The 16,980-nt window shown below is 46.8% G+C and overlaps 1 protein-coding gene across 2 annotated transcripts in view; it reads right to left on the bottom strand.

Annotated features, from left to right (window-relative positions):
- Positions 1–16,980, bottom strand: part of LOC135921791 (chorion peroxidase-like) — a 118,872-nt gene that overhangs the window by 33,599 nt on the left and 68,293 nt on the right. For both annotated transcript variants that reach the window (XM_065456103.2, XM_070539823.1), the window contains exons 9-11: positions 16,394–16,529; positions 12,369–12,578; positions 11,339–11,467 (exon numbers count right to left, since the gene is read on the bottom strand). In XM_065456103.2, the coding sequence (XP_065312175.2) occupies positions 11,339–11,467; positions 12,369–12,578; positions 16,394–16,529 (475 nt within the window). The remainder of the gene's footprint in view (positions 1–11,338; positions 11,468–12,368; positions 12,579–16,393; positions 16,530–16,980) is intronic.

The following is a 16,980-nucleotide window of genomic DNA, read 5'->3' as shown; positions in this document are numbered from 1 at the left end:
GAAGGCAGTGCAGGCGGAACTTAAGGCGGCAACACATCACTACTTGCACATCACTGATGTGCGACAGTTTGGCAGAGGTGGGATTGTTCGCCGTTCGCCAGACCAGGCATGTGTGTACGACTTGCAAGTGAGTGCCTTCATTCCCCCGCATCTTGCCTGCACTAAGGGAATAGTTCGTGGTGTACACTCCTCCTTAAGTCCGACAGAGACCCTAGAAAAGCTCTCCGCGGCTGGAGTAATTGCTGTTTACCGGTGCAACAGAATGGTGGACAATACATGTGTCCCTACTGAGTCAGTAATTGCCACGTTTGCAGGTACGTCTTGCCCTACTGAGATAAAAGTCTGGCCCCTAATATTCAGAGTGGACCCGCTTGCCTCGCATACATTACTTGTCGAAATTGTTGGCGCTATGGTCACAGCATGGGTGGTTGCAAATCCAGCCGTCGTTGTTGCGTCTGCGGCGGTAGCCATTCCGCTAGTAATTTCTCGGCCGAGTCGGACTCTTGGTGCCTCTGCGGTGGCGCCCACAAAGCTGATTGCTCAAACTGCCCTGCTAGAACTCAAGTACAAATAATGGAGGTTATGGACAATAGGCGCTGCTCACGCCAAGAGGCAATTGCGGCGGTAAAGGAAAGAACCCATGTTTATGCGAGTGTGACAGCACGAACCCAAATTGTCGTTGATGGAAGCCTGTCAGAGGTAATCGCACAAGCTATTGAAAAGTCTATCGCTAAAATTATGGAGCGCATAGTAGAAAGCGTCACGGAATGCTTCAATGGACTGGTGTCCTCAAAGTTAGAAAAATAATTACCGAGTGTTACTGCCCTGCCATCATGCTCTGACATGAATGCTTGTTTAACCCACTCACAGGAAAATGGGGCAATTGCGTCCGCAATCCATATAGAGCAAGTCAGGACTGTCCCAGGTTCCTCAACCAAGGCAACTAATAGCCCAGACAACCCTGATTATCAAGATACCTCAAACATGGAAATTGACTTGAGTGCACATAAAAGGAGATGTTCTCCCCATGAGGCTACCACTTCACACTCAGTTGCTGAATCCAAGAAAATCCTCCATGAAGTCAACCCGAAAGGTAATATATTGGAGGAGGCTGTGAGCTCTGCGGTGCTCTCATCACTGGAAGGTAGATGAGGGTGTTGCAGTGGAACTGCAGATCAGTATTCGCTGCTTCTACTGATTTAAACGTTCTATTTTCTCAAATTTCTCCAGATGTAACTTTACTGCAAGAAACCTGGTTAGCCCCTGAAAAGCAATTTTCTCTGCGCAACTTTAGGTCCTTTCGCCTAGATCGCCCATCTAGAGGTGAGGGACTGTTAATTATGGTCTCAAGCAAGTTTTGCCACAGGGCAAATATATCATTCCAGCTGATGTCTCCAGAATGTGAAATTCTAGCAGTAGAAATTACTCTCCCTGGCAGTAGGCCTTTCTCGTTAGTCAATATATACTTTCCCCCGTGTGTGCAGGATACACACCCACTAGACTCGGTTATGGAAAAATGCGGTAAAGATATAATTTTGGCAGGTGACTTCAACTCTCATCATGTATCATGGGGATCCAGGACAGACCTGTGCGGAAAGCGTCTATGGGACTGGGCAATCACAAATAACTTTTCATGTCGAAATTCGGGATCAGTTACGTTTCTTCGCGCACTGTTTAGATCCGTGCTGGATCTTACATTTGTAGGTCCAGGTATTCCCACATCCGCATGGGAAACGGTGAATGTCGGGACGACCAGCGATCATTTTCCTGTTGTGTTTGAAGTGGTAGGTCCGCAGTCCACCGTGGAGGCTCGAATCCACTCTTTTGTGGATTACCGTACGTTTAAAAATTGCTTGCGGACCATTTTCAAATCAATGGAAAATTCTCCATTGAAAGCTGAAGATATTTGCTCAATCATCGATACTTCGCGCAAAAGATCAGAGTTCCAGTTAAAGGCATGCAAAAACACTGCTTCTACAAATTGGTGGAATGACGATTGCTCGCGGGACTACAAGCGACGCAAGGCTGCATGGAAACAACTCATGTATAACCAATCTCCGAAAAACTGGAGAAACTATAAATTTATTGCTGGAACATTTAAAAGAACGGTGTGTAAGGCAAAATACGATTACAATGTCCGACATTTCGAATTTCTTTCAAAAGCAAATAATAAGCATGCATTATTTCGGTTTTTAAGATCGCAAAAAATGATTCCACGCCCCTTGAACTGGGAGTCGGTAGTTTTAACCACAAGCGAGAAAGCTAACTCTCTAAATGTAATCGCGTGAGGGTTAGAGACCCGCTTCGCTACCTCTATTCCCTTCTCTCCTCACGGACAGGGCACTTCAGAAGATTTCGAAGAGTTTTCCATGGCAGAATTGTCCCAAGCCGTTTCCTGTTTACCAGCTGCAGCCCCAGGTCCCTATGGAGTCACTACAAAGATGATTAAACTTCTCTTTGAAGTCGCTTCCTAACGGCTTGTTAGATACCATAAATTACTCAGTACAATATGCATGGTTCCCTCCTGTGCGGAGAATTGCGAAGGTGATTCCTCTGCTGAAAGACCAAACCAAAGGGTATGTCCTAGACAATATTCGGCCTAATTCTCTAATATCAAATTTCGTAAAATAATAGAAAGGTAATAAACGCGGTAATTAGTTTGTGACCACAAGAGAATTATTGAGCCCCTGCCAAATTGGATTTAGACCAGGGATGTCCATTTGGTGCGCACATATCGATCTAGAAAGCCGAATTCAGTTGGCTCGTTACCAAAAACAATATGCTGCCATAGTCACATTAGACATTTCTAAAGCATACGATAGTGTGGAATACCCTTTATTAATAAAGAGGATGCAGGATATTGGATTGCCAGACTACTTCGTGACGTGGACTGCAGAGTTCTTGCAGGGCAGGGAGTATATTGGATTGCCAGACTACTTCGTGACGTGGACTGCAGAGTTCTTGCAGGGCAGGGAGTTTTACTGTGCACAAAGCGGAATTTGATCGGGAAAATTCAGACAAACACGCGGGGTTCCTCAATGCGCAGTTTTGTCCCCGCTGTTGTTTAACATCCTACTCAGCTCCATTCCTTATCATCAAAATGTAAGCACGTACGTTTACGCTGATGATATAGCGTTTTTTGCATCAGCAAGTGATATTCAGTCACTGTACGAATGCTTACAGAAATACTTATGTGAGCTGGAAGCATGGCTGGACAGTATTCGCTTGTCCCTTAATGTAAATAAGAGTGTCGTTCTTGTCTTTCCCCTACAAGACCCAGTTACTATATCCTTTTCATACCGTCATTCCACTATCCCACAAGTGGAAAAGGTCAAGTACCTTGGAATTATTTATGATGGAAATCTTGATTGGCGTCAGCCTATTGAACATATATCTTCAAAAGCTTCTCGTGCAATGGGGATATTACGAAGGATAAGTAATTATCGATGGGGCATGCGCAGAGACGCACTCATAATGATTTACCGCATGTATATTCGACCTATACTAGAGTTCGGCTCTGTGTTATTCTCCGGCGCCGCGGCTTACAAGCTACGCCCACTAGTTTTGCTGGAACGGGAAGCGCTTCGCGTGTGTCTGGGGCTACCAAAGTTTGTAGCCAACGCTGTGCTCTACAAGGAAGCACGATTACCTTCCCTTGAAATGAGATTTAAAATACTTACCGTTCAAACATTTATAAGGCTCTATGAATCCCCACTAAGAAGATCCCAGTCCATCTCCATCAAACAACGAGTCCATTTTTTTGGAGTCAGATGGCCACGGTTTCACACGCCACAAGTCATTGTATCGCAGTCGTTATTGAATCCATTGGACGTAAATATAAATGATATAATCAGGGAAAACAGCATCTCAAATTCACTAGTTATTATTTATGATGACCTATAGCCAAATAATGCAAAGCAGCTTCCCTCGCATATTCGTAACGGCTTACACCAGGATCACTTGAATCATCTCCATACTAACGTAATTATAGCAACGGATGCTTCGCAGAGTGAAGAAAAGGCAGGAGTTGGAATTTTTTCATCATCATTGGACTGGTCTTTTTGAATTCGGCTTCCCGACTTCACTCCAATATACCTAGCGGAATTCCTAGCTGTTGTCCTAGCTTTAAGAAAGTTACAATTTTCCAGGTCAACGGCGGTAATAATCACAGATTCTTTGTCACTGTGCACCTCACTTACTGCTCCCGGCGAGTCACACATATGGAAAACTTTGTACTCACTGGCTCCAAGTCATTTGAGAAGTTTACGATTAATATGGGTACCTGGGCACAAAGGCATATTTATGAATGAGGTGGCAGATAGCTTGGCCAAGGCTTCTATCAGCGGCCCAGTACTTCCCCTTCTTCCAACGATGGGTTTTATCACGGCCGCCAGGTTCAGAAGATACATCCTTTTAACATCGCAATCAAACCTTAAATCATCCTTGGAACTGCACCACTTACAATTCCCTTGGAGCAGTAAGTTATTGCGAAACAAGACAAACGGAAGTTACATTAACGAGACTACGTTGTCGAGTCCCATCTCTAAATTTTTAGATGCGCCGATCTGGTCTGACAATATCCCCATTGTGCCATTTTTGTAATGCATTAGAGACGATTGAGCACTACTTACGGGTATGCCGGCGTTTCTCCTCCATGAGGAAAATGACATTAGAAATTACAGTGCGACAGCTTGGCCTGCCATTGAACACTCCGGTACTACTGTCTTTCGGAGCGTCTGTGCTTGAGCACTCACACAGGTATGTGTGCTTCGCCTTATGAGCGTATTATTCTTTTCATTCCTCCTCTATTGCCTCATTTATATATTATAGATAATTATTTTTTCCTCTTCATAGCATGACAGTCTACTGAACCATTTCGATTTTCCCTCGCCTAAATTCATGCAACAAAATTATAGATGTTTACCTCCATTCTCTGAACACATAAGCAGTCAGCCCGACTCTTGGCCAATCCCCGCGAGTGGGTAAGCGCCAAACTCATCAAGGACATCATCATCATCATCATCATCATCATCATCATCATCATCATCATCATCATCATCATCATCATCATCATCATCATCATCCAACAAGTGGTGGAGTGTGCAGTCCTGTTTCTTCGTCCTCTCGCTCCCGGTCGCTCTCCAGCTTCGCCTACGCTACATCCCTGGAGCTCCGCTCGGGTCGCCGCCTCTACCAATTGCACTCAACCATGCCGCAAGACCAGCAAACCAATACCACGACGTGCACCTTGCCTGCTCCTGCGAGAACCGCTTCTTGGACAGTCCCCACCCCTCAGAAGCATCCAGCGGTGTTTGCTGGGCTTTCAGATCGCGACGTTGAAGACTGGTTGGAGCTATACGAGCGCGTGAGTGACTTTGGAACCAAAACCAAACCAAAGAACCTTGAGTGACCACTGGAACGAATCAGCAAAACTTGCTCACGTTGCCTTCTACCTAACCGGCGTTGCGAAAACATGGTTTTACAATCATGAGCTCGATTCGTCAACTGGAGCACCTTTAAACACCACCTACGCCAGATTTTTGTGAACTCGTCTGTTCGCTCCGATATCGCCAAGAAGAAGCTTGCTGAGCGTGTTCAGCACTCGGGCGAGTCCTACACTTCGTACATAGAGGACGTCCTCGCCCTCTGCCGCCGCGTGAACACCTCGATGGCAAAGAGTGACCGTGTACGCCACCTGCTCAAGGGTATTGGGACTGTGGCATTCAATCCTCTAATAGTGCTGAATCCCACTACCGTCGCAGACACCATTAGTACATGCGTCTCGATGAGCTTCATATGCTCCGCTTACACCTTGACACCTCTGATTTCAAGGCTTCCAACGACAGCGAGCTACGTACCTTGATTCGCTCCATCATCCGTGAGGAACTGCACGCCCATTCTTCGTCAAACCCTCCTGAGGCCCATCTGACGCCTCCTGGTGGCGGCCTACGCCATATCGTAAGGGAAGAGATAGTTGCCGTGACCTGCCCGCAAGTCCCGAGCTCGCACCCTATCCCTCCGCCAACTTACGCTCAGGTTGCCTCTATAGTGTCATCCTCCCAGCAGCCACCACAACAGGCACCTGCACCGCACGTGTACCTGAATCCTATCACTACAAGACCACAACCTCTTCCGTCTTACAACGCATGGAGCCCACCTCGACCGGCTTGCTACTACTGTGGCATCCATGGCCACATTTCAAGGTTTTGCCGACGCCATCAGCAAGATGGAAGACGTGGCTATGACGGGTTTGAAAGGGATGAGTTTTCTGGCCCGGTACCACAACGTCGGCGTTCTTACTACAATTATTATCCTCGACGTTCCCCACCTCCGCAGAACGCTGCCAGTTCATTGCGTTTCCCGCGTCGTGGCTCCCCATCACCGATGCGGCGCTCGTGTACCCCTCTTCGACCGGCTACTTCGTACTCTGATCACCACCCGGAAACCCGGAAAACTAAATGGTGCAGCTTCAGGAGGGAAAGATGCATCCTTTGGACAACCTGAAACTCCTCCGATGCGCCCGTCAAATGTACTTCTGGTGTTTGATGGAAGTGTCCGAACTGAAGCCTTGGTTGACACAGGTGCATCCCTTTCCGTTATTAGTAATGACTTGCGTTCTCGATTGCGAAAAGTGAAGACACCGTATAATGGCCCTCCCCTTCGTTGTGCTAATGCAATTCTTGTTCAGCGCTCCGGTGTTTGCGCAGCGCGTGCTTTCATTGATGGCATCCTTCACCACATTGTTTGTCGTGCTGTCTTCGTGTACCTACGCGACGATTTTGGGATGGGACTTCCTGTCCTCCGCCTCAGCTTTCATCTCTTGCCGTCGGCGAACTATCCATATGACGGACACTGAATCTTCGTCCGCTGTCGATGCTCATAGCCTACGTTTCGTCCCGACTACCGACTGTTTCATTCCCGCGGGCAATGAGCATATTCTCACACTGACTTCCGACACTATTCTTAATGGTGATGTGTTCCTTGCGCCGAGCGGTTACTGCATTGCTGGTGGGCTTAGCCTTACTCTTAGCCTGGTGTGGTTTCAGGACGGTGGAGCGTTCGTCGCTCTTCGTAACCCTACTTCTTCGCCAGTTGTGCTCACCCAGGACACTACTGTGACTTGCTTTACTGAGACCGAACCTCTTTCGCTGGTACCGCTTCACACCGAATCACCCCCTCTGTATAGCACAACTGATGATCATACTGCTGCCGCTGCTTTAGCGGCCGCGATAAATCCTGATCTGGCTGCTGCGCAGAAAGAAGACCTTTTGGCACTCCTGCAAGAACACAGCGCCTTATTTGACGTTCACTCCAACCTTCTGGGGCGCACTTCCGTCGCAGTACATCGCATCGAAACCGAAGGCAGTTCATGTTTTTTGCCGCAATTGAACACACACAAAAGGAAGACACGTAAAGGCAACATGGGCGGCACTTACAACTGATTTAATTTGGGCTGTGACCCGTGAATATATATACACATACACGCATGCGCTGGCTGTTCACAGATCTACGTTACCCAACGGTCAAACAATCTAGTTTCCGATTTATAGAGCGCGATAGATGTATCGCTAATGAAATTTGTACCTTTCTTTTTTATACAGTAAGCTTCCATCAGCTCACGTGCTGTTTGAAATCTACTTCTGCCAAGAATCCTAATCTTAGAAAACCGTGGTTTGCACAAGCTTACTATATAAAAAAGAAAGGTACAAATTGCATTAGCGATACACCTATCGGGCTCTATAAACCGGAAACTAGATTGTTTGACCACTGGTAACATAGATCCATGAACAGCCAGCGCGTGCGTGTATGTGTATATATATTCATGGGTCACAGCCCAAATTAAACCAGTTGGAAGTGCCGCCCGTCTTGTCTTTATGTTTTTTCCTTTTGTGTGTGTTCAATTGCGGCAAAGAACATATCTTCTTGCAAGCACCAACTAGGCCAACAAGCAGTTCTATTGCGAAGGCAGTTCGATTGTACGCCGCCGCCCGTATCGCGTGTCTTCCGCGGAACGGAAAATCATTGCGGATAACGTTGATGACATACTCAAAAGAGATCATACGACCATCATCCAGTTCTTGGTCGTCTCCTGTTGTGCTGGTTCGCAAGAAAGACGGCTCCGTACGATTTTGCGTCGATTATCGAGCCATTAATAAGATCACGCGCAAAGACGTATATCCGATGTCAAGAATCGACGATGCCATTGACTCCTTGCAGGGTGCAGAATATTTCTCTAGTTAATACTTCCGATCTGGGTACTGGCAAATCTTGCACGAGGCGGACAAGGACAAAACAGCATTTGCAACACCAGACAGACTTTAAGAGTTCAACGTCATGCCCTTCGGTTTATGTATTGCTCCTGCAACATTTGAACGCATGACCGACACCGTTTTACGTGGCCTTAAGTGGAAGGCCTGTCTGTGCTATTTAGATGACATCGTTATTGCTTCTACAACTTTTCGTCAGCACGTTGAGCGTTTGGACGAAGTTTTCACACGCATTTCCAACGCTGGACTCCAGCACAACACAAAGAAATGCCATTTTGCCAAAAAGAACATCAAAGTGTTGGGCCACCTAATCAGCAAACATGGCGTTCGACCAGATCCCGACAAGGCTGCTGTCGTGCTTCGCTTCCCTCGCGCTGAAAATAAAAAAACAAGAAGTTCCTTGGGCCTGGCATCCTACTTCCGCCCCTTCATCAGTCATTTTGCGGCCGTGGCGTCGCCGTTGCACAAGTTGCTCAGGTCGGGCACTGCTTTCCCTTGGACAGACGCCTGCGAACTTTCTTTTCAAGCCCTCAAGCAAACATTAACCACCGACCCTGTCCTTTGTCACTTCGATGAGAACGCACCAACTTGTTTGCACACCGACGCTAGTGGCCATGGAATCGGTGCTGTCCTTCTACAGCGTGATAACACCTCACGAGAGAGAGTTATTGCCTACGCCAGCCGCGCATAAAAGGCTGCCGATAAGAACTACTCGATCACAGAGCAGGAATATGTCGCTGTAGTTTGGGCGATACAAAAATTTCGACCATACCTTTACGGACGCCACTTCATGGTAATAACCGACCACCACGCCTTATGCTGGTTGTCGTCAATCAAAAATATGTCTGGACGCCTTGGTCGCTGGGTGGTCCGCTTGCAAGAGTACGATTTTGACGTTGTCTACAAGTCTGGGAAAAAGCATCAAGATGCCGACGCTTTCTATCGCTGCCCGCTGCCACTATTATCTTCGAGTACATCTCTCCATTGCTCGCCACTTGATGATGAGTCTAAGTCTTCATTTCCGTTATTACCTCTAGCGGTTACTGACACGTTATCTTCCAATGGCGTCACTATTAGCGTCCCCACTCTTTTTCACGCAGATTACATAATCAGTTCAGTTTCATGCGCATATACGGTAAAACAAATGCATTTAATTCATCGGCACTACCACGTGCCATCCGTCTCTGGAATGACCTCCCTGATAACATAGCCTCCATATCTAATCCCGACACGTTCCGCTCTCAGTTACTCATGCTTTTCCCATCTAATACCGTTCACGAGTGACCAATCTAGTGTATGTTATCGTGCATTTTTGCCATGTTGCATATCATTTTCATAAACGGTATTCCTTTGGTCTGTTAACAGTAACAAGTGTTCGTGTGCCTTCATATATTGCTTTGTATTCCTAGTGCCTTCAATATTGTGTAACATGGTAATCTTTTGATAGCACTGTTCCTATTGGAAATTTGTACTTTTTATACCTTTTACTGTTTAATGTGCCCCCCTTACTTTATGCCCTTCCATAGGGCCTGTAAGGTTCTTTTGAATAAATAAATAAATAAATAAATAAATAAATAAATAAATAAATAAATAAATAAATAAATATTAGCATCAACTATTTTGTAACAGCACTATACCATACAGGCTGAAATGACTGCTTTCCGTTGGAAATTGATTTTTTTGAAATACTACTTGAGCGATGAACATGGTCAAGGACAGCGGAAAAACGAGCTGATAGTTTATAATCCTGCAGTCATTATTATTGTTATTTGTTTTGAAAACATATATACATTTAACAGGAAAGGGAAAGCGAGGAGCAGGCTGGCAACTGTCACCGGAAGAGGCACAACGCCTGCCTACTCTTCAGAAGGGAGGGGACAGCAACAACGATATTGAAGATAGGGCGGAGGGGAGAAAAGAGGAAAGAAAGAGCAACAGGACAAATCTAAAGTAATAAAGTAGAACACACAGTACACATCCCACACAGTAGGGCCGGTCACTGAAGGTGACGCAACTACAGAATGGTAAATGGAAGAAATAGTATTGACGCTATAAACGTGAACTTAAGTTAGTTAACTCGGGAAATGTAGGTAGAACGCGATGAGCCTGATCACTTCGAGACGTACAACCACTGGGACATGTACATTCGTCGAGTGTCGTACACCGCAGGCCAAGGAGATGATAGTCTCTCACTATAGCGACATGAGCTGCGCACTGAAAGCGGGACATTCCAATATAAGATCCTGAAGTGTCTCGCAGCAGCCGCAAGACGTACACGATGGATTGGACACACATCCTTGTCTGTATAAACGTTCTCGCACGTCCATGCAGCCAACCCTCAGCTTGAGTAGTTGCGCTCTAGTCAGTCCAGTCATACGTAAATGAGGACTCTTCGAGGTTTAAGATATTGCAATCCTAGAAACAAAAATTGTCTGCTTCGAATGCAGTGCATCGTGCCACGCACCGAACCACGACAGCCTGGTGCCAATCACTGACTGATAGAAACCACGACGCAACACCTTCCCCAACTTGTCACAGCGCAATGGGCACGAAAGACGAACTAATGCGTTTACGACCGAGCGCTTGTCGAGAGCGTTCAGTGTACGTGACCACACACGCTCACCGTGCGAAACGTCTGCGTCCTGAACACCCTCCAGGCATGAAAGCTAATCTTGCCCCGCAAGTCAAGTAAGCAGTGTTTATACACCCATTCAACAGGTTTTTCTTAAATTATTTTATCAACTACACTTTATTTTATATGCATCAAATGACTGGAATTACCAGCCGCCGCACACTGGCGCTAAATTCCTCTCGTTAGCTCGGCTGCTGAAAAACCACGTACGTTGCTTTTTGCGCTTCGAGAATCTGGGTGCAAACCTCTAAAGCGCCTCCGGGTGCTCAAGGTAAATAAACTGCTTTCGACTTGCTTAGCTGCGTGCAGTCGTGTACGCGGCCTTCCAAGAGTGCGCGTAGGGAGCGCGCAGCAGCGCCGCAAGCGCCCCTCCCGTGTGCTGCTCAGCCACTTCTCTCGGTCGAGTGCAGGCGGTCCGCGATCCCGAGAGCATGCTCACCTGTCGAATGCCTGCGCGCGCTGCTGCATGAGGCCCCGCAGGACTGGCTCGAGGAAGCCGTCGTAGAACTCGAACGGGAAGAAATAGTTGTCCTGCAGTTCGAAGGTGGTTCCGCCCAGCAGGTATTTGCTGTAAGTACAGAAGGGAAATTTCACACGCATTTCAACCGCAACCATTTGGAAGGTCACGGCTGGATAAGGATGATCGATTCGGGCTCGCCTGACGGTGAGGTGTCTTTACTCATGGCCCTCGGCTAAGTGCAGTGCGCGCTTCGCAGTTCGGTTTTCTTGCTGCTAGTAAGCGGAACTTATTGATCTGCAGAAATTAAGCGCGTCAACTTTTGCAGGTCTGAAGGCTGTAATTAAGTGCCTGGAGGACGGTCTTTGAACAGGTGCATTAGGATAAATGGTCTCACTGCATCGGTTTTAAAATGTAATGAGAGTAATTCGTATTATTGCCTGTTTAAATACTAGCTACAGTAATATTACCAGTTCGCACTTCACTTCTTATCGACGCTGTGCTCCTTATTTGTGTATTTTCTCCGAAATTTCTCTTGATTTAAGCGCACTAAATATTATTTATTTAGGATTTCAGTCACATGCTACGATAGTTTGCGTGCTTCGATGTGTTAACTATATAAGCGTATAAAAATAAAAGGCGCTCTAATTCGAAATACGACTTGTCGTTTTCATGTACACGTGTCTATGTTTTCAGCAAATGTTAGACGACTGGAAGATGCAGCTTTTCGAGAACTATGGGCCACGCTGATGTAAAGGAGACATACCAGCCGGCCAAGCAGCAATAGCCGCAGCCACGCCATATCCCCCCCCCCCCCCCATAAAGTAAAAGGAGTGCTTTTAAAGGGGACATTGGTGACACGAAAGATGCCAACTCGCTCATGCCGCGCTTCTTTCAATGTCATCACGCGACTCCCAGCGTCGGTTGCCGGCGCGACGCGCACGACCGCAGCGTCGCACTGCTGACGGCTGTGCCACGCCGGCGGCGCCAGCGCTGCGCGAGCGGCTCTCACGCGGCGAAGGTTCCGTCGATGAGCGTGTGCCCCAGGCGGAATGCGGCGGCGGCGAACTCGTTCAGCATGGTCGCGTCCACGCTGTCATTGTACGTGGTGGAGCCGCTGGACCGGGGCGCCAGTCCGAAGCGAGTCATCGTCTGCGGCCCCACGACGATGGGCAGCCACTCCGAGTACACGATGTGCTGAAACTGGCACTCCACGATCCGCCTGCAGCCGCGCGCACAATGCTTCCTTATTCGCCTCTCACACGCACGCTGCACTAGCTTGCTACTAAAGGTTCACTGGACTGCAATAGAATGTTTAGCGTCCTTGCTCTGCATTTAAGAATTGTGCCCTCCGTAGCAGTCCATAGAGCGTTACGTTTCTGCAGTCTTCTCTAGAACAGAATAACGCTCCTCGCAATCAGCTGGTGACCGAAATGAAAAAAAAAAAATCTTACCCCAGGTCTTTAAAAATGAGCGCAAATTTTAATCTTTTTCGGGTCAAACAGGCGTCATCAGCAACTGACAGAAGTGTCCATGAAGTAGCGCGCTTTTGAGTGGGGATCGTTCCGACTCAAAAGTCGGGACTGTTTCGCTGAATTTGCCAACCCGGCCGTTATACGCACAGAAACCCACCAGAGCGCTGTTGAGCTTACCCCTTTCTTCTTTCTACTCTGTCCACCCGCTTTTTCTCTCCCGGTGTAGGTTGGAAACCGGGCTCAGAAAATTTCCCACCGTTGCTTCTTTCGTTCTGATAGGAAACCGTGCACAGCTTGCGTGGATATATATATATATATATATATATATATATATATATATATATATATATATATATATATACACCGCAGACGAGGCGAAAAATAATACGCCTGAAGTTCCTTTACTCCTTAATAAACCGTAAATTTTCTTTATATCCTAGTCCATACATAACTCTTTCTGCATCCAGGAAAACCCGTCATTCCCACCCCCTCACTCTCTCCCCTTACGTTGCCATGACAAATCTCTTTAAATTTTCATTCTTTCCTCGAACTATGGAAGAATGGAACCTCATCCCTATCCATCATCTGAACTGCCCTGAATCAATTCAAACTCATATTATTAGTATTTCCTAACTAACATCGCTGTTTCGTGTTATATTGTTTATTTCTTGAATTTCATATTTTTTTCTATTGTGCCTTTTGTACGTGTATTTTGATGTGTTACCCTGCCCCTCCTGCTTGAGCCACACAGCCTGCAGTATGATGTAAATAAATAAAAATAAAATAAAAAACATATATCCACGCAAGCTGTGGATAAATACGTGAATGTAAAACATAAGTTCCCAAGAAAGTGGATGGGGAAACGGCGCCGCGGTAGCTCAAGTGGCATAGTACGCGAAATGCGAAGGTTGGGGAATCGTCACCCACCTACGGCAAGTTGTTTTTCATGCACTTTCATTTCCATTTTTTTATCGTTTCTTTATTTCATTTATTAAGCAAAAGTAATTTCCCCTATGTTGCCCTTGGTGTCAGTGTTTGTTGGCTTCTTATGATATGGCTAATAAAAAAAACGGGCCGCTCGGTTAATCCCCTTTTTTCTCGTTCTTTAAAGCACTAGTTATTCGTATACATCGCTTTCCACGCACGGCCTGATGCCGACTTACGCGATAAATAATCGAAGGAGCTCGGCGTCAGCTAGGCACCCATTAACACTGCCTCGAGCCTTCAGAGATGAGTGGGAAAATCGGGCGAAAGAAATAGCCACCTCATCTAAGCATCAGAGGCACGTTTTGCACTTTAGACAAGGCAAAGGTTGTCCATCATGCGCTGAAATGTTTCGGGGACGTTGCAAGCTCGAAAGACGACGTGAGATTTGTATAGGCCATCTGATGTTACAAAGGCCGTCTTATGTTGGTTCATGGGGACTATAGCCACTGCGTAAGTTGACAGAAGAACTATGTTCTTTGGAGACAAACGACATCGACAATTCTCGGTAGAGGGTAAACATTTTTATGAGTTATTTTGTTAAGATGAAAGTAATAGACACAGGATCAAATCGATCCATCCTTCCTCACAAGAACTAATGGAGACGCCCAGGGGTTATCCGAAGGCTGGATGAAGCGGTGCATGAGCATATCAGCATACGGCAACTTAGCCTCAGCGGGAACCTAGCCTTCCGCTGCTCTCCGACTCTCCACTCTCCGACTTATGCCCCCCTCCTCCTGTGTGTTTTCTTCTTATTTTCTTTCTTTTTCATCTTTTTCTTTTCTTCTCTTTCCTTTTTTTTTCTCACTGACCTCCTTGCCCTACATGATGGGGCTCCGACTTCCTCTTGCCCGGCATCGTTGCCGATAAGGCCGCTGTAAATCTGCCAAAGCGCGGAGGGAAAGCCGATCACAACTGCCCCGTTCGGTTTGATGTATCTGAGAACGACCGGGCACTCGGTCCGGTGTCGTCACTATCAGCGCCGAACTGCCATTTTCTTGTAAGCCCTGATGAAGATCGGTCCACCGGTCGAAAGTGCTGAAATGAAATACTTTTTTCTGTTTACCTTGGAGCACCGGTCAAGTTCGTTATGTTTGAACGGTAGCCTGGAGAATTCCTCTTTGTCTACAATATATATATATATATATATATATATATATATATATATATATATATATATATATATATATATATATATATATATATATATATATATATATATATATATATATATATATATATATATAGAGAGAGAGAGAGAGAGAGAGAGAGAGAGAGAGAGAGAGGGAGAGCAGCACAATAACAGTGCGCAAGCGTGGTATAGTCACGTGGTATTTTGTCATATTTCGCAGGCTTTCTTTGAAACGTGGAAGAAAGGGCCACGTGAGATATATCGTGTTGGAAACAATTTATTGAGAGGTTTCTAAAGGTGCCCAACAACTTTGCGTATCACTGTTGGGGTCACAGCCAATACTTAAAAGGTTGATTAATTAAACATAACTAATCAGTTAGGTAAGGGGAAAATAAAAAATAGCCTGAGTAACTCTAGGCCAGTGCCAACATTATGCATTCGGTTCAACTCACGCCAGGAGTGTCTTTCATTTTAAAAACTTTGGCTCAAGTTATGTGGGACAACCAATCTGTATGCAGGTTTCAGTAGGAACAATGCGTGCAGGTTGCCTTCGTCTGACCAATGAATAATCTCTCAGAATCAGCTTCACGGCTACATTTACGCGGTATACGTTCTGAATAATTGGAATCACTGCCCAAGATAAACACAAATGATGAGCAAATATACGCGAAAATTACACAAATACTTACGGCAGTAATAGGTCACCCCATTCCTGAGACAGACCATGTCGGCAATTGATCGGCATACCGGTGAACCCGAGAGGTAAGATGTTCCGGCATTACCAAACTTTAAGACAGGGCAGTGGCTATTTCGCCTGCAGGCCGGCAGGGCGGCGCAGTTTCCGTTCTGCTTGTGCCTAGCGCCCCCTAGGTCTGACCGCCCTGCATTGTCCCTAGTGTGATTTGGTCCTATGAGAACATGAAGCACGCGAAAGTCAGAATAATATCCAGCAGCCTCCCGAGAGCACCACCTGAAATGGATCGGGCGGCTCACCCACGGGGTCGGCGGCAGGGATGGCAACGGCGCACTGCAGCTACTGCAGGTCGGACCTGCGGGGAGCCGAATGGCGCACGGCGGTGCCCGATAGCAGACAGCCAATATTACAGACCCTCGGCGAGCCAGTCCGGTCAAATTTTTTTTGTGCCCCTGTTGCCCCTTGGGTTTCCTGAAGGCTCCTCTAAAGTATGCTAGATAATACCACGTTGCGTACGCCTGGCACATGCGCAAATTTTGACTTCCGTGATGGCCTCGGCTGTCAGAATCCGTGCGCGCAAGCCTTCGGAATTTCTGTCAATTGCCGGTAGGATTTCGTTCGAGCAATTGTGAACAGCCACGGCTAAGACGTATGGACAGACTTTCGCGCTGCTGTGTGGAACGATAAGGCCAGCTCACAACCGCAGCTGTCGGCGTGCGTCGCCGTACTTGCGAAAAAAGCGAGTGTCTCACTTGGTCCTCTGGAAGAGCTCCTCATCACCCAGCCGGAAGTTGAACAGACCCAGCAGACGCGCAATGCGGTTGTGCTGGCGCAGAAACACTGTGTGCATGGCCGTCAGGCCTGGGTGCTCGTTGACGCGCTCGTCGCCTGCAAAGAAGGAACGCGGCGCACTCGTACGCAAATGGGGCGAAGCACATTACGGAATCTGTCGAGCAGTAAAAAGGCCCAATGAAAATCAGCTTTCCTAAACTTGTGTTATAAGGTTTGCAGGCTGTTGAAACGCGGTCCAAATAGTGAACGTCATTCGTCTGGAATCATTACTTTTCGTAAACGCACTTTGTTTACCGTTTTCTCATGCACAGAACTGCGCCACATTTAAGCGGAACTGGAACGCAACAACTCGCACAGCTATGCACAGGGGCACATTGAGGAGGAGCCCCCCTAGAAGCCAAAATAACTCGGAGCCCTCCAGCACGGTGTTTTACATTTACCGCAGTACAGGTTCGAAACATCAAAGAGACACTGCCGCTCGGCCACAGTACCAGTACTGTTACGCGCAGTAAATGTTGGACCTTTCTCTCTCGTGCGCTCAAGCTTG

The sequence above is a fragment of the Dermacentor albipictus genome, chromosome 6 (assembly GCF_038994185.2).
Source record: "Dermacentor albipictus isolate Rhodes 1998 colony chromosome 6, USDA_Dalb.pri_finalv2, whole genome shotgun sequence".
NCBI lineage: Eukaryota > Metazoa > Arthropoda > Arachnida > Ixodida > Ixodidae > Dermacentor > Dermacentor albipictus.
Note: the sequence above shows the minus strand (reverse complement) of the source record. Positions and strands in the feature narration are given on the sequence as shown.